Below are 18,567 nucleotides of genomic sequence, written 5' to 3' on the forward strand. Positions count from 1 at the left end.
GAGCTATTTGTATATAGCCTGGTTGTTCCCTCAAACTTCAGATAGCTATGTGACACCTGAGACTAGAGTTAGAGCCCTGAAGCTATGAAAGTCAGCAGTACCCCATTTAGTGTTAAAAAAGCTAATAAAAAAGTGATCAGATTTCGTTTAGAGATATGAATGAAGCTGATCTGAATAGGACTTAGGTAAATCAGAACACTGGGTAAAGAATAATATGGCCCATATTTTCAAACTTCAACCTTTGTGAGACCAAAAAGATGTTTATTTGGTGCTAAATTTACATTCTGGGTAGCACATTATATAATTTAACCGGTATGATCAGTTTATTTGAACACCATAATCACATGGAATCTTGAAAAGGGTGTGAGATCTTGTTGGTTTGTACAGGTTACTGTAATACCCCAACACATTACAAAGTAATGTAGATAAAGAATAAAAAAAGTATTTACAATGTCCCCTTGGGGGACTGGGAAGAAAGGAGGAAATATTCAACTCCCCCATCTGGGAAATTTCTGATATTCTCACAAGCAGTGGGGACAACCAATTTAATATGCTGAGCACTTGATCTTGAGGTTCATCCCTATAAAGCTTATTCCTGCAAAGGAAAAACTAAGCCTACAGATACTTTTGCTTAAGAGTCACCCCCAGAGAACCTCTTTTCTTGCTCAGATGTGGTCTCTCTCTCTCTCTCTAAGCCAACTTGGCAGGTGAACTCACTACCCTCCCCTCTACATGGGACATGACTCCCAGGGGTATAAATTTCCCTGGCAATTTGGGACCTGAGTCCTGGGGATGAGCCAGGACCCAGCATCATGGGAATGAGAAAGCCTTCCTGATTAAAAGGGGAAGAGAGAACTGAGACTATTGGCTGAGAAATTTCAAACAGAGTCAAGAGGTTATCCTGGAGGTTAATCGTAAGCATTATATGTTCCTTTTTAGTTTACGGTGTATTGGAGTGGCTAGAGGGAAGTATCTGAAATTGTTGAACTGTATTCCAGTAGACTTGATTCCTGAAGAAGAATGTATAACTATATAGCTTTCACAAAGTGACAGTGTGATTTGGAAAACCTTGTGTCTAATGCTATTTTTGTCTAGGTAATGGACAGATGAGTAAAAATAAATAAATAAGGATAAATAAATAAATAAATAATGGGGGAGGTAAAGGGGAAAAATTGGGTAGATTGTAATACTAGTGGACAATGAGAGGGGGTTTAAGGAGTATGGTATGCATGAGCTCTTTTTTTTTCTTTCTTTCTTTCTCTGGAGTGATGCAAATGTTCTAAAAATGATCATGGTGAAGAATACACAACTATGGATGATATTGTGATTCCCTGATAGTACAATACTGTTGGACTGTATGTGTGTGGCTATTTCTCAATAAAAATTATTTTAAAAATATAAAGAATCTAGCTTATAGGTTACCACAGGATAGGCTAAGTTTAAAAAATGAGAAGTTGATGCTTAATTTGTACAGAACTTATAATTTGGTCGATTGCAAAGGTTTGGAAACAGATGGTGGTGATGTCAGCACAATATTGTGAAAAGAGCTCACGCATACCATACACCTATATAATGTGATATAATATCACATTATATAGGTGAATGTGGTTAAGAGGGGAAACCTACATCATATATGTTACAAGAATAAAAATTAAAAGATAAAACACAGGACTGTATAACACAGGGAACTCAGTAATAGGCAATGTAGCAAATTGTAGTTAATAGTACAAATATAAGAATGTTCGCTCATTAATTATAACAAACATTTAACACCAATACAAGGTGTTAATAATAAGGTAGATTATGGAGAAAAAACACAACGTAAACTATGAACAACACTTAATAGCACTATTTTAAAAATCTTTACCAGTTGTAACACAGGTACCTACTGTTAAAAAAAAGATAGTGCAATTACAAAAACAGTACTATCATCAATTGTAACAAATGTTCCATACCAAAGCAGGGTGTGTTGGGATGGTATGTGGGAATCCTGTATTTTATGCATGATAGTTCTATATATATCCACAACATGTCTTAAAAAATAGATTAAAAACAAAAAAGAACAACATAAAGGTAGAGGAACAGAGGGACATTGAACATAGTTTTTATTGAACTTAAATTGCTATAATAAACCAAATGGGATTGTTACAGATTAAGGGTTTAAATTTAAAATCCACGGTAACCACAAAGAAAATATCTGAAAAAATATGTCCGGAAAGAAAGGATTCTAAAGGGTTCACTACAAAAGATAAAATAAATATAATAAAAGGAAGTAATGGAAAAAATCAAAGGACAAAGAAGGCATAAGGCTTACAAAAAGCACATAGTAAAATGGCAGAAGAACGTCCTACATTATCAGTAGTTACTTTAAATTCAAATGGATTAAACTCATCAGTTAAAAGGCAAAGCCTGGCAGAAAGGACAAAAAAGCATGATCCAACTATATACTATTAACAAAAGACTCACTTTAAATACAAAGACACAAGTAGGTTGAAAGTAAAAGCATGAACAAAACAATATATTCCATGCAAATACTGACCAAAAGATAGGTAGCTAAACTATTATCAGACAAAATAGATGTTAAGATAAAAAGCTATTACAAGGAAGAAAGAAAAGCATTGTCTACTGATGAATGATTACCTTGTTATATCAAGAACATATAACAATTATTACATATGCACCTGTGATGGTCAGGTTCACATGTCAACTTGGCCGGGTAATAGGACCCAGTCGTCTGGTCTGGGAAGCACTGCCCTTTTACTGCAAGGACATTTTGTGGACTTAAATCATCACTAAGTTGATTGCATTTATTACTGATTACACTTCCAATCAATTAAGGAGAGTCTTCAGTAACGAGAAAATATTTTATCCAATCAGTTGAAGGCCTCAAAAGAAGTGATGACTTCGGCAGTCAGAAAAGACTCTTCTCTCTTCAGCCAGCCTGAATTTATCAAAAAACTTCATCAGAGTTGCTAGCTTGCAGTCTGCTGAACAGAATTTGTACTCGTGCATTCCCACAGTTGTGAGAGACACTTTCATAAAATCCCATAATATTTAGAGATATCTCCTGTTGGGTAAGTTTCCTTAGAGAACCCTGACTACTACAGCACCTAACAACAGAGGCCCAAAAATCTGAGAGGCAGACACTGAGAGATTTAAAGGGAAAACAGATGGTTCTATATTAATGTAGGAGACTTCAACACACCACTTTCAATAATGGATAGAACATCTAGACAACAGATCAGTAAGGAAATAGAGGACTTGAATAATACTATAAATCAACTTGACCTAACAGCCGTATAGAGATAAACACTTCAACCAACAACAGGAGAATTCATATTCTCTTCAAGGGTACACGACCATTCTCAAGGATAAATATGCTAGGTCACAAAACAAGCTGCAACAAATTTCAAAAGACTGAAATCCTATAATGTGTCTTTACTGACCATAATGGAATGGAAGTAAAAATCAATGACAAAGAGAGAAATGGAAAAGAAATTCACAAATATGGGGAAATTAAACAATACATTCTTAAGCAATCAATGGATCAAGGAAGAAATCTCAAGGAAAATTAGGATATAGATTCAGATGAATGAAAACAAAATTACAACATACTAAAACATATGGGATGCAACAAAAGGAGGCCTCAGAAGGAAATTTATAACTATTACATGAATTACATGACAGAAGAAGAAAAACCTCAAATCAGTAACCTAATCTCACAAGTGGAGGAAATGGAAAAAGAGCGAGCTCAACCCAAAAATGAGCAGAAGAAAGCAAACAATAAAAATTTAGAGATGGGGAGGGACACGGTGGCTCAGTGGCAGAATTCTCACCTGCCATGTCAGAGACCCAGGTTTGATCTCCAGTGCCCGCCCATGTGAAAAAAAAATTTGGGAGAGGTAATAAAATAGAGAATAGAAATACAATAGAGAAAATCAATGAAACCAAAAGTTGGTTCTTTAAAAAGATCAATAAAATTGACAATTTGCTAGAGCAACAACAAAAAAAAGAGTAGATGCAAATAACTAAAATCAGAAATGAAAGGGAAGACATTACCATTACCATGGACCTTTCAGAAACAAAAAGGATTGTAAGACAATACTATAAACAGTATACCAACAAATTAGATAACCTAGATGAAATGGACAAATTCTTAGAAACATACAAATTATCTAAACTGACCAAGAGAAAACAAAAGATGTCAACAGACCGAAAACAAGTATGTTAACTTTTTTTTTTTTTTTTAACATGGGCAGGCATCAGGAATCAAACCCGGGTTTCCGGCATGGCAGGTGAGAACTCTGCCACTGAGCCACCACTGCCCATCCAACAGACCAATAACAGGTAGACAGACTGAATCAGCGGCCAAAATCTTTTCAACAAAGTCCCGGACCAAATGGCATCCTTGGTGAATTTTACAAAACATTAAATAAATTAACACCAGTTCTTCTCAAATGCTACTAAAAAACTCAAGAGGAAGGAAGACTTCCTAATTCGTTCTATGAGGAAAGAATCACCTAATATCAAAGATGGGTATATCAAAAGAAGAGATATTTACAGACCAATATTCCTTCTGAATATAGAGCAGAAATGCTCAATAAAACACCAGCAAAGTACGACCCAGCAATACCATTGCTGGGTATCTACTCAAAGGACTTAAGGGCAAAGACACAAACGGACATTTGCACACCAATGTTTATAGTAGCGTTGTTTACAATTGCAAAGAGATGGAAACAGCCAAAATGTCCATCAACAGAAGAATGGCTAAACAAACTGTGGTATATACATACGATGGAATATTATGCAGCTTTAAGACAGGATAAACTTATGAAGCATGTAATAACATGGATGGACCTAGAGAACATTATGCTGAGTGAGTCTAGCCAAAAACTAAAGGACAAATACTGTATGGTCCCACTGATGTGAACGGACATTCGAGAATAAACTTGGAATATGTCATTGGTAACAGAGTCCAGCAGGAGTTAGAAACAGGGTAAGATAATGGGTAATTGGAGCTGAAGGGATACAGACTGTGCAACAGGACTAGATACAAAAACTCAAAAATGGACAGCACAATAATACCTAATTGTAAAGTAATCATGTTAAAACACTGAATGAAGCTGCATCTGAGCTATAGGTTTTTTGTTTTTTTTTTTACTATTATTATTACTTTTATTTCTTTTCTCTATATTAACATTCTATATCTTTTTCTGTTGTGTTGCTAGTTCTTCTAAACCGATGCAAATGTACTAAGAAACGATGATCATGCATCTATGTGATGATGTTAAGAATTACTGATTGCATATGTAGAATGGTATGATTTCTAAATGTTGGGTTAATTTCTTCTTTTCCGTTAATTAATAAAAAAAAAATGTTAAAGAAAAAAAGAATACTGTGCTGCAATCCCAGTTTTGCCATTTAAAAAAAAAAAAAAAAAACCCACCAGCAAAATGAATCCAACAGCACATCAAAAGGATTATGCATCACAATCTGAGAATAAACACAGCTGCTGCTTTTTTTTCACCTTACAAATCTTGTGGAAATTTTCCTAGGGCTAACCTAATCGGTAACCATACTAGAACAAGAATTCTGGGAAAAGCAGTTCCAACTCAATTAATGTGGACACAATACAAAAGCTACCAGAATGTGCATGGATATTTTCTTCCATCTATATTTTTATTTTTTTTTGATAAAATTATACTTAGGTCCCCCTCTTGTAAATATCACACAATTGGATTTTACTTTCATCCCCTCTAACACTTTATCTTTTGTCACATTTAATTCATTTACATTTACTGGGATTTATGACTGTCATAACTATAAAAAGAATTATTTTCAAAAACTAAATAATGTAACATCTGTACTGAAGATATATGCATGACTTGCATTTCTAAAGCATTTTTAAATGTAACTTGTTACTTACCACTTCTCCAGCAGAGGCAGCCAACATATGCTTTACAGGCATCAAATATGAAGATGAATCAGTAGACAAAACCCATTTCACATATTCATAGGTGATAAAAAAAGCAGCAGCTGAAATGTAAAACAAGCTAGTCTTACACAAATCTTAAATGTATATTTAAACTGTTAAAAAAATGACACATCCCAAAAAAGTACAACACTAATAAATTGTGAGAAAGCACGTAAACATAGTAAGAAAATACATACCCTTCCCTTCATCATTACTCTTTCAGAATTGACTAAGCCCATATTATGTGCCTAACCCTGGACTTAAAATAAGAGGAAAGATATGATCCCTGACCAGAGGGAGCCTAGCTGCTAAACTAGTATTTATTTATCCCATTATACTGACAACTCACTCAACATTTTAGTAACCTTTCTTGAAAACAATACAAGTTTCTAGGATCAAAAATATCATTACAGGTGGGAGGTGCCAAGATGGCGTTCTTAGCAACATGCGCGATTTAGTTTGCCCTCAAGAATGGCTACTAAAAAAGGAGGAACAGTACAGAACAGCTCCTGGGGCCATGTCAATGACCGGACACACAGCGTACCCCAGTCTGGACCAGCTGGACTGGCTGTGAGCCCCCGCAGAACCATGAGTTCCACAAGCCACGGCAGCTGGCGCTGATCCCCCACAGGCTGCTTCCCAGAAGGGAAAGGAAAGGAACTTTACCAGCAGCAGGGACTGGGCACAATCAAATGCCAATTATGGAATTAATTAACAAATTCTGACAACTAAAAATAGGCCCCCAGCTCAGGTGAACCTGGTCAAAGTGGAGGTCACTCATTTTTGCCCTGGCACCAAAGGGGGCAGGGATGATGGAAAAAGAAAAAAAAATAAAACAGAGGTTTTTGTGGCTGTGTTTCTGCAAAGGCTTCACTGCCTTTGGATAAAGCGGCAGGACTTCTCAGGCTACAACTGCCCCAGGCACAAGCAGAAACAAGCTTGTTTGAGGGCCTGTCTGTAGCCTGTGCCTTTTCCAGGGTAGGGGTGAAGCCCAACTCAGGTGGAATCCCACCCTTAAGGAATTCAGACACCAGGGTTTGGTAATTTGAAGCCATTAAAACCAGCCTACACCCTCTCCTCTGTCTCCACCACGCCCCCAGCAGGGAGAGTCTGCCAAAGTTAAAAGTACTGCATCATCTTACGCTGGTGGGACCTGCAGGAAGACAAGCGTGACATACTGGGCAGGATAAGAAAAACAGAGTCCAGAGACTTCACAGGAAAGTCTTTCAACCTGCTGGATCTCACCCTCAGGGAAAACTGATGCAGATGATTCTTCTCTCCTAACAAGAGGCCAGTTTGGTCTGGGAAAATGTGGCTGGGTCTATAATTCCTAAGTAGGCTGTCCTAAGGGTGGGGAGAAAAAGACACCATACAGGCAGAGAAAGAAACAAGAAAACAAGAACTGAAAAATTCTCCTCTGTTAAACAAAACCTAAGGTACAGGTCCAGAAAAAGCTAAACTGAATGTCAAAGAACAGAGACAACAAATTCATCCAGCAAGAAAACCCTAGGTAAAAGAAATGAAAACAATCTCCAGAATAAACTAATTTAGGTAATCAAATGTTTAGACACCAGCAAAACATAATAAATCACACTAGGAAAACAGAAGATATGGCCCAGTCTAAGGAACAAACCAACAATTCAAATGAGATACAGGAGCTAAAACAATAAATTCAGGATATACGAACAGACATGAAAAACCTCATTAAAAAACAAATCAATGAATTGAGGGAGGATAAAAAGAAGAAATAGAAAGTCTGAAAAAACAAATCACAGAACTTACAGGAATGAAAGGCACAGTAGAAGAGATGAAAAAAACAATGTAAACCGACAAAGTTAGATTTCAAGAGGCAGAAGATAGGATTTGAAAACTGGAGGATGAAACATCTGAAATCCGACAAGCAAAAGAAAATAAAGGGAAAAAAATGTAAAAATATGAGCACGGACTCAGGGAACTCGAATGACAAATAAAGCGCACGAATATATGTGTTGTGGGTGTCCCAGAAGGAGAAGAGAAGGGAAAAGGAGGAGAAAAACTAATGGAGGAAATTATCATTGAAAATTTCCCACCTTTTATGAAAGACTTAAAATTGCAGATCCAAGAATTGCAGCATACAAAGAGAACAGATCCAAATAGATGTACTCCAAGACACTTACTAATCAGAATGTCAGAGGTCAAAGAGAAAGAGAGAATCTTGAAAGCAGTAAGAGAAAAGCAATCCAATCCACACAAGTGAAGTCCTATAAGACTATGTGTAGATTTGTCAGCAGAAACCATGGAGGCAAGAAGACAGTGGGATGATATATTTAAATTACTAAAAGAGAAAAACTGCCAAGAAAGAATTCTATACCCAGCAAAACTGTCCCTCAAAAATGAGGGAGAAATTAAAACATTTCAGACAAAAAATCACAGAGAGAATTTGTGACCAACACACCACCTCTCCAAGAAATAGTAAAGGGAGCACTAGATACAGATAAGAAAGGACAGGAGAGAGAGGTGTAGAGAAGAGTATAGAAATGAAGATGATAGGTAAAGGTAAAAAGAAGAAAAATTAGATATGACATATAAAATCCAAAAGGCAAAATGGTAGAAGAAAGTATTGCCCATACAGGAATAACACTAAATGTTAATGGATTAAACACCCCAATCAAAAAACACAGACAGGCAGAATGGATTAAAAAACAGGACCCAGCTATCTGCTGTCACCAGGAAACACATCTTAGATTCAAGATAAACACAGGTTGAAAATGAAAGGTTGGGAAAAGATATTTCATGCACATAACAATCAGAAAAGAGCATGAGTAGCTATACCAATATCCAACAAATTAGACTTCAAATATAAAACAGTTAAAAGAGACAAAGAAGGATACTATGTATTAATAAAAGGAACTATTCAGCAAGAAGACATAAAAATCATAAATATTTATGCACCAAGCCAGAATGCTACAAAATACATGTGGCAAACACTGAAAAGAGAAATAGACACATCTACCATAATAGCTGGAGACTTCAATTCACCATTCTCATCAATGTGCAGAACATCTAGACAGAGGATCAATAAAGAAACAGAGATTTTGAATAATACAATAAATGAGCTAGATTTAACAGACATTAATAGAACATTACACCCCACAACAGCAGGATACACCTTTTCCTCAAGTGCTCATGGATCATTCTCAAGGATAGACCATATGCTGGGTCACAAAGTAAGTCTCAATAAATTTAAAAAGACTGAAATCACACAAAACACTTTCTCGGATCATAAAGGAATGAAGGTGGAAATCAATAACACGCAGAAGGCCAGAAAATTCACAAAATGTGGAGGGTCAACAACACACTTTTAAACAACCAGTGGGTCAAGGAAGAAATTAAAGAGAAATCAGTAAACATCTCGAGGCAAAAGAAGATAAAAATACAACATATCAGAATTTATGGGATGCAGCAAAGGCAGTGCTAAGAGGGAAATTTATTGTCCTAAATGCCCATATCAAAAAAAAGACAGGGCAAAAAATGAGGAATTAACTGTCCACTTGGAAGAAATCGAGAAAGAACAGCAAACTAACCCCAAAACAAGCAAAAGGAAGAAAAAATTAAGATTAGAGGAGAAATAAATGAAATTGAGAATATGAAAACAACTGAGGAAATCAACAAAACCAGAAGCTGGTTTTATGAGAAAATCAATAAGATAGATGGACCGTTAGCAAGACTGACAAAAAGAAGGAAGAGGTTGAAAATAAATAACATCAGAAATGGAAGAGGAGACATAACCACTGACTGCATAGATATAAAGGAAGTAATGATAGGATACTATGAACAACTTTATGCTAATAAATACAACAATGTAGATGAAATGGACAACTTTCTAGAAAGGCATGAACAACCAACTCTGACTCAAGAAGAAATAGATGACCTCAACAAACCAATCACAAGTAAATAAATAAAACCAGTCATTAAGGAGCTCCCCCAAAAGAAAAGTACAGGACCAGATGGCTTCGCATGTGAATTCTACCAAACATTCCAGAAAAAATTAGTACAAACCCTGCTCAAATTCTTAAAAAAAATTGAAGTGGAGGGAAAGCTACCTAATTCATTCTATGAAGCCAACATCACCCTCATACCAATGCCAGGCAAACATATTACAAAAAAGAAAACTACAGATCAATCTCTCTAATGAATATAGATACAAAAATCATTAACAAAATTCTAGCAAATCAAATCCAGCAACACATTAAAAGAACTATACATCATGACAAAGTAGGATTCATCCCAGGTATGCAAGGATGGTTCAACATAAGAAAATCAATTAATGTAATAAACTACATCAACAAATCAAAGCAGAAAAATCACATGATCATCTCAATTGATGCAGAGAAGGCACTAGACAAGATTCAACATCCTTTCCTGTTGAAAACACTTCAAAATATACGAATACAAGGAAATTTCCTTAAAATGAAAATGGGAATATATGAAAAACCCACAGCTAATATCATCCTCAATGGGGAAAAACTGAAAACTTTCCCCCAAGATCAGGAATAAGACAAGGATGTCCATTATCACCACTGTTATTCAACATCGTGTTGGAAGTTCTAGCCAGAGCAATTAGACAAGAAAAAGAAATACAAGGCATCAAAATCGGAAAGGAAAAAATAAAACTATCACTGTTTGCAGACGATATGATACTATACGTCGAAAACCCTGAAAAATCCACAGCAAAACTACTAGAGCTAATAAACAAGTACAACAAAGTGGCAGGTTACAAGATCAACATTCAAAAATCTGCAGTGTTTCTATACACTAGTAATGAACAATCTGAGGGGGAAATCAAGAAACAACTTCCATTTACAATTGCAACTAAAAGAATAAAATACTTCGGAATAAATTTAACTAAAGAGACTAAAGACCTATACAAAGAAAACTATAAGAAACTGTTAAAAGAAATCAGAGAAGACCTAAATAGATGGAAGGGCATACCATGTTCATGGATTGGAAGACTAAATATAGTTAAGATGTCAATTCTACCTAAATTGATTTACAGATTCAACGGAATACCAACCAAAATCCCAACAACTTACTTTTCAGAAATAGAAAAACTAATAAGCAAATTTATCTGGAAGGGCAGGGTGCCCCGAATTATTAAAAGTATCCTGAGAAAAAAAACGAAGCTGGAGGTATCACGCTGCCTGACTTTAAGGCATATTATGAAGCCACAGCAGTCAAAACAGCGTGGTACTGGCATAAAGATATATATATTGACCAATGGAATCGAATAGAGTGCTCAGATATAGACCCTCTCATCTATGGACATCTGATCTTTGATAAGGCAGTCAAGCCAACTCACCTGGGACAGAACAGTCTCTTCAATAAATGGTGCCCAGAGAACTGGATATCCATATGCAAAAGAATAAAACAGGACCCGTATCTCACACCCTATACAAAAGTTAACTCAAAATGCATCAAAGATCTAAACATTAGGTCAAAGACCATAAAACAGTTAGAGGAAAATGTAGGGAGATATCTTATGAATCTTATCACTGGAGGCGGTTTTATGGACCTTACACCTAAAGCAAGAGCACTGAAGAAAGAAAGAAAGAAATGGGAGCTCCTCAAAATTAAACACTTTTATGCATCAAAGAACTTGATCAAGAAAGTAAAAAGACAGCCTACACAATGGGAGACAATATTTGGAAATCACATATCAGATAAAGGTCTAGTATCCAGAATTTATAAAGAGATTGTTCAACTCAACAACAAAAAGCCAGCCAATCCATTACAAAATGGGATAAAGACTTGAACAGACACTTCTCAGAAGAGGAAACACAAACGGCCAAAAGGAACATGAAGAGATGTTCAACGTCCCTGGCCATTAGAGAAATGCAAATCAAACCCACAATGAGATATCATCTCACACCCACCAGATGGCCATTATCAACAAAACAGAAAATCACAAGTGCTGGAGAGGATGTGGAGAAAGAGGCACACTTATTCACTGTTGGTGGGAATGTTAAATGGTGCAACCACTGTGGAAGGAAGTTTGGCAGTTCCTCAAAAAGCTGAATATAGAATTGCCATATGACACAGCAATACCATTGCTAGGTATCTACTCAGAGGACTTAAGGGCAAAGACAGAAACAGACACTTTCACACCAATATTTATAGCAGCATTATTTACAATTGCAAAGAGATGGAAACAGCCAAAATGTCCATCAACAGACGAGTGGCTAAACAAACTGTGGTATATACATACAATGGAATATTATGCAGCTGTAAGACAGAATAAAGTTATGAAGTACGTAACAACATGGATAGACTTTAAGGACATCATGCTGACTGAGATTTGCCAGAAAAAAAGGACACATACTATATAGTCCAACTGACATGAATTGACATTAGTGAATAAACTTGGAGAATTTCGTTGGTAACAGAGACCATCAGGAGATAGAAATAGGGTAAGATATTCGGTAACTGGAGCTGAAGGGATACAGATTGTGCAACAGGACTAAACGTAAAAACTCAGAAATGGACAGCACAATACTACCTAACTGTAATACAATTATGTTAAAACATTGAATGCAGCTGAATGTGAGAATGATAGAGGTAAGAGGGCTGGGGGCACAAATGAAATCAGAAAGAAAGATAGACAATAAAGATCGAGATGGTATAATCTGGGAATGCCTAGAGTGTATAATGATAGTGATCAAATGTACAAATTTTGAAAATGTTTTTGCATGAGGAAGAACAAAGGAATGTCATTACTGCAGAGTCGTGAAAATAGATGGTAATTAATATTTTAAAATTTAAACTTACGTGTGAGACTAAAGCAAAAACTTCTTATTTGGTACAAAATTTATATTTTGACTAGTGCATTTCCCAATATAACTTATGTACAGAGTTTAATTGAACATCAAAAGTACATGGAGGGACTTCCGGGGAATATGGTGGCTTAGTAAGGTGCGCGGGTCTTAGTTCCTCCTCCAGAAGAACTACGAAAAACTAGAAACAGTACAGAACAGCTCCCGGAGCCACGACAGAGATCAGACACACAATGTACCCCATTTTGGAACGGCTGGACCAGCTAAGAGACTCCGCTGCAGTGAGGTCCCTGAGAGGCGCGCGCTTCCCCGGGAGACGGCGGCTGGCGGCCGGCGCCCCTCCCTCCCTCCTTCCCGGGCTGGCTGGGAGCTTTGGATCGGCAGTTTCCCAAGCTGCGGCGGTCGGCGCCCCTCCACCACGCACGGCTTTCCGGGCCAGCTGGGAGCCTCGCATAGGCGGTTTCCCAAGCTGCTGTGGCCGGCAACCAGAGCCCCTTCCACACACGCGGTTTCCCGGGCCGGCTGGGAGCCTCAGATCGGCGGTTCCCCAAGCCGCAGCGGCCCTGCCACACGCGGCTTCTCAGGCCAGCTGGGAGCCTCAGATCGGCAGTTCCCCAAGCCGCGGCGGCAGGCGACCGCAGCTCCTCCCACACACGCGGCTTCCCAGGCAGGCTGGGAACCTCGGAACAGCGGTTCCCCAAGCCGCGGCGGCTGGCAACCGGAGCCCCTTCCACACACGCAGCTTCCCAGGCCGGCTGGGAGCCTCAGATCAGTGGTCCCCCAAGTCGTGGGGGCTGGCGCCCCTCCCCCACAGGCGACTTTCCGGAGGGAAAGGAAAGAGTCTCCAACAGTAGTAGAGACTGAGCCCAACCTAACACCAATAGTGGCATTAATGAACAACTTATGACTACTAAAAATAGGCCCTCAGCTCAGGCGAAACTGATCAAGGCGGAAGTCGCCGACTCGGCTAACTGAAAAAGAGGAAAGGGGGCGAAACAGAGCCTTCTGCAGCTGTTTCTACGGAGGCTTCATTGTCTCTGGGCTCAACACTGGGATTACACAGGTTGCAACTGCCCCAATGCAGAAACAGGCTGCTTTCAGGGTTCTCTACCACGTGAACCTTCCCCGCAGGAGGGGTGAAATGCAACTCAGGTGGATTCCCTCTCTCAAGGAATTCAGATCCCAGGAATTCACAATTTGAAGCCATTAAAACCAACCTACAACCTTTTCTCTGTCTCCAGCACACACCTAGCAGTGAGAGTCTTCCAAAGTGAAAGGAGCCACAACATCTTTTGCTGGTGGGACCCGCAGACAGACAAGCACCACATACTGGGCAGGAAAAGAAATACAGAGCCCAGAGGCTTCACAGGAAAATCTTTCAACCTGCTGGGTCCGACACTCAGGGAAATATGATTAAATACCCAGACGCCAGCAAAAAATAACAAATTACACCAGGAAAATTGAAGATACGGCCCAGTCAAAGGAACAAACCAAATGAGATACAGGAGCTGAGAGAACTAATTCTGAATATACGAACAGAAATGGAAAACCTCTTCAAAAACCAAATCAATAAATTGAGGGAGGACATGAAAAAGGCAAGCGATGAACAAAAAGAAGAAATGGAAAGTCTGAAAAAACATATCACAGAACTGACGGGAATAAAAGACACAGTAGGAGAAATGAAAAAAACAATGGAAACCTACAATGGTAGATTTCAAGAGACAGAGGTTAGAATTAGTGAACTGGAGGATGGAACATCTGAAATTCAAAAAGAAACAGAAACTATAGGGAAAAGAATGGAAAAATTTGAACAGGGTATCAGGGAACCCCAGGACAACATGAAGCGCACAAATATACGTGTTGTGGGTGTCCCAGAAGGAGAAGAGAAGGGAAAAGGAGGAGAAAAACTAATGGAAGAAATCACTGAAAATTTCCCAACTCTTATGAAAGACCTAAAATGACAGATCCAAGAAGTGCAGCGCACCCCAAAGAGAATAGACCCAAATAGGCATTCTCCAAGACACTTACTAGTTAGAATGTCAGAGGTCAAAGAGAAAGACAGGATCTTGAAAGCAGCAAGAGAAAAACAATCCATCACATACAAGGGAAACCCAATAAGACTATGTGTAGATTCCTCAGCAGAAACCATGGAAGCTAGAAGACAGTGGGATGATATATTTAAATTAATAAAAGAGAAAAACTGCCCACCAAGACTTCTATATCCAGCAAAATTGTCCTTCAAAAATGAGGGAGAAATTAAAACACTTTCAGACAAAAAGTCACTGAGAGATTTTGTGACCAAGAGACCAGCTCTGCAAGAAATACTAAAGGGAGCACTAGAGTCAAATACGAAAAGACAGAAGAGAGAGGTATGGAGAAGAGTGTAGAAAGAAGGAAAATGAGATATCATATATATAATACAAAAGGCAAAATGGTAGAGAACGTATTACCCAAACAGTAATAACACTAAATGTTAATGGACTGAATTCCCCAATCGAAAGACATAGACTGGCAGAGTGGATTAAAAAACAGGATCCTTCTATATGCTGTCTACAGAAAACACATCTTAGACCCAAAGATAAACATAGGTTGAAAGTGAAAGGTTGGGAAAAGATATTTCATGCAAATAACAACCAGAAAAGAGCAGGAGTAGCTATACTAATATCCAACAAATTAGACTTCAAATGTAAAACAGTTAAAAGAGACAAAGAAGGATACTATCTACTAATAAAAGGAACAATTAAACAAGAAGACATAACAATCATAAATATTTACGCACCGAACCAGAATGCCCCAAAATACGTGAGGAATACACTGCAATTACTGAAAAGGAAAATAGACACATCCACCATAAGAGTTGGAGACTTCAATTCCCCACTCTCATCAATGGACAGAACATCTAGACAGAGGATCAATAAAGAAACAGAGAATTTGAATATTACAATAAATGAGCTAGACTTAACAGACATTTATAGGACATTACACGCCACAACAGCAGGATACACCTTCTTCTCAAGTGCTCATGGATCATTCTCAAAGATAGACCATATGCTGGGTCACAAAGCAAGTCTCAACAAATTTAAAAAGATTGAAATCATACACAACACTTTCTCGGATCATAAAGGAATGAAGTTGGAAATCAATAATAGGCAGAGTGCCAGAAAATTCACAAATACGTGGAGGCTCAACAACACACTCTTAAACAACCAGTGGGTCAAGGAAGAAATTGCAAGAGAAATTAGTAAATATCTCGACGCGAATGAAAATGGAAATACAACATATCAAAACCTATGGGACGCAGCAAAGGCAGTGCTAAGAGGAAAATTTATTGCCCTAAATGCCTATATCAGAAAAGAAGAAAGGGCAAAAATTCGGGAATTAACTGTCCACTTGGAAGAACTGGAGAAACAACAGCAAACTAACCCCAAAGCAAGCAAAAGGAAAGGAATAGCAAAGATTAGAGCAGAAATAAATGAAATTGAGAACATGAAAACAATAGAGAAAGTCAATAAGACCAGAAGTTGGTTCTATGAGAAAATCAACAAGACTGATGGGCCCTTATCAAGATTGAGAAAAAGAAGAAGAGAGAGGACGCAAATAAATAAGATCAGAAACGGAAGAGGAGACATAACCACTGACCTCACAAAAATAAAGGAGGTAATAACAGGATACTATGAACAACTTTACGCTAATAAATACAACAATTTAGATGAAATGGACAAGTTCCTAGAAAGGCATGAACAACCAACTTTAACTCAAGAAGAAATAGATGGGACTTCCTGGAAGATGGCGGCTTAGTAAGACGCGCGGATCTTAGTTTCTTCTCCAGGACACCTACTAGGGGAGTAGAAACGATACAGAAAGCGCCCAAAGCCACAACAGAGATAAAAAAGACAGCGTACCCCATCCTGGAACGGCTGGCTGGCTGAGAGAAGCAGCTCGGGTGAGATCGCCGAGGCGCGCGGGCCTTACCGGGCGGGGTGGCAAGCGGCCGGAGTTACTCCCTTCCCCCTTCCCGGGCCGGCTGGGAGAATTGGAGAGGTGGTCCCCTGAAACCAAGGCGACTGGCGCCCACACCACGCGCAGCCCCCGGACCAACTGAGAGAATTGGATTGGAAACCCCCAGGCCGCGGAGAACGGTGACCCCGTGACTCCCGGGGAACGTGCACTCTCTCGGGCGGGCCGCTGCCGCTGGCGCCCTCCCGCCACGCTTGTTGCCCAGGGCCGACTAGGAAATTTGGACGGGCTCTTTCTCTGGCTGCGGCGACCAGCAACCCTCCCTGCGTTCGGACACCCTCCCTGCGTTCGGACCCCGGGCCGGCTCAAGCCGCTTCGGCTAGCGAACCCCCAGGATGGCGAGAGTTTTCCAAAGTTAAAGGTCCCACAGCACCTTTTACTGGTGGAACCCGCAGACAAACATGTGCCACGAGCGCCACCTACTGGGCAGGATAAGAAAAACAGAACCCAGAGATTTCACAGAAAAATATTACAACCTTGCTGGGTCCAACACCAAGAGAAATCTGAATAAATGCCCAGACGCCAGCAGGAGAAGATAACTGTCCACGCTCAAAAGATTGAGAATATGGCTCAGTCAAAGGAACAAACCAATAGCTCAAATGAGACACAAGAGCTGAGACAACTAATGCTGAATATACGAACAGAAATGGAAAACCTCTTCAAAAATGAAATCGATAAATTGAGGGAGGACATGAAGAGGACATGGGCTGAACATAAAGAAGAAATAGAAAAACTGAAAAAACAAATCGCAGAACTTATGGAAGTGAAGGATAAAGTAGCAAACATAGAAAAAATAATGGACAGCTACAATGATAGATTTAAAGAGACAGAAGATAGAATTAGTGATTTGGAGGATGGAACATCTGAATTCCAAAAAGAAACAGAAACTATAGGGAAAAGAATGGAAAAATTTGAACAGGGTATCAGGGAATTCAAGGACAATATGAACCGCACAAATATACGTATTGTGGGTGTCCCAGAAGGAGAAGAGAAGGGAAAGGAGGAGAAAAACTAATGGAAGAAATTATCACTGAAAATTTCCCAACTCTTATGAAAGACCTAAAATTACAGATCCAAGAAGTGCAGCGCACCCCAAAGAGATTAGACCCAAATAGGCGTTCTCCAAGACACTTACTAGTTAGAATGTCAGAGGTCAAAGAGAAAGAGAAGATCTTGAAAGCAGCAAGAGAAAAACAATCCATTACATACAAGGGAAACCCAATAAGACTTTGTGTAGATTTCTCAGCAGAAACCATGGAAGCTAGAAGACAGTGGAATGATATATTTAAAATACTAAAAGAGAAAAACTGCCAACCAAGACTCCTATATCCAGCAAAATTATCCTTCAAAAATGAGGGAGAAATTAAAACATTCTCAGACAAAAAGTCACTGAAAGAATTTGTGACCAAGAGACCAGCTCTGCAAGAAATACTAAAGGGAGCACTAGAGTTAGATACAAAAAGACAGAAGAGAGAGATATGGAAAAGAGTGTAGAAAGAAGGAAAATCAGATATGATATATATAATACAAAAGGCAAAATGTTGGAGGAAAATATTATCCAAACAGTAATAACACTAAATGTCAATGGACTGAATTCCCCAATCAAAAGACATAGATTGGCAGAATGGATTAAAAAACAGGATCCTTCGATATGCTGTCTACAGGAAACACATCTTAGACCCAAAGATAAACATAGGTTGAAAGTGAAAGGTTGGGAAAAGATATTTCATGCAAATAACAACCAGAAAAGAGCAGGAGTGGCTATAC

General features: G+C 38.7%; 1 protein-coding gene across 5 annotated transcripts in view; it reads right to left on the minus strand.

Moving 5' to 3' along the window:
- Positions 1-18,567, minus strand: part of SLC25A26 (solute carrier family 25 member 26) — a 244,220-nt gene that overhangs the window by 199,887 nt on the left and 25,766 nt on the right. For all 5 annotated transcript variants that reach the window (XR_013162646.1, XR_013162647.1, XM_077128765.1 and 2 more), the window contains one exon: positions 5,927-6,036. Coding sequence is in view for 3 of the 5 variants with exons in the window: in XM_077128765.1 (XP_076984880.1) it covers positions 5,927-6,036 (110 nt within the window). In the remaining 2 variants the exon portion in view is untranslated. The remainder of the gene's footprint in view (positions 1-5,926; positions 6,037-18,567) is intronic.

This window comes from Tamandua tetradactyla, chromosome 15 (genome assembly GCF_023851605.1).
Source record: "Tamandua tetradactyla isolate mTamTet1 chromosome 15, mTamTet1.pri, whole genome shotgun sequence".
Lineage (NCBI taxonomy): Eukaryota > Metazoa > Chordata > Mammalia > Pilosa > Myrmecophagidae > Tamandua > Tamandua tetradactyla.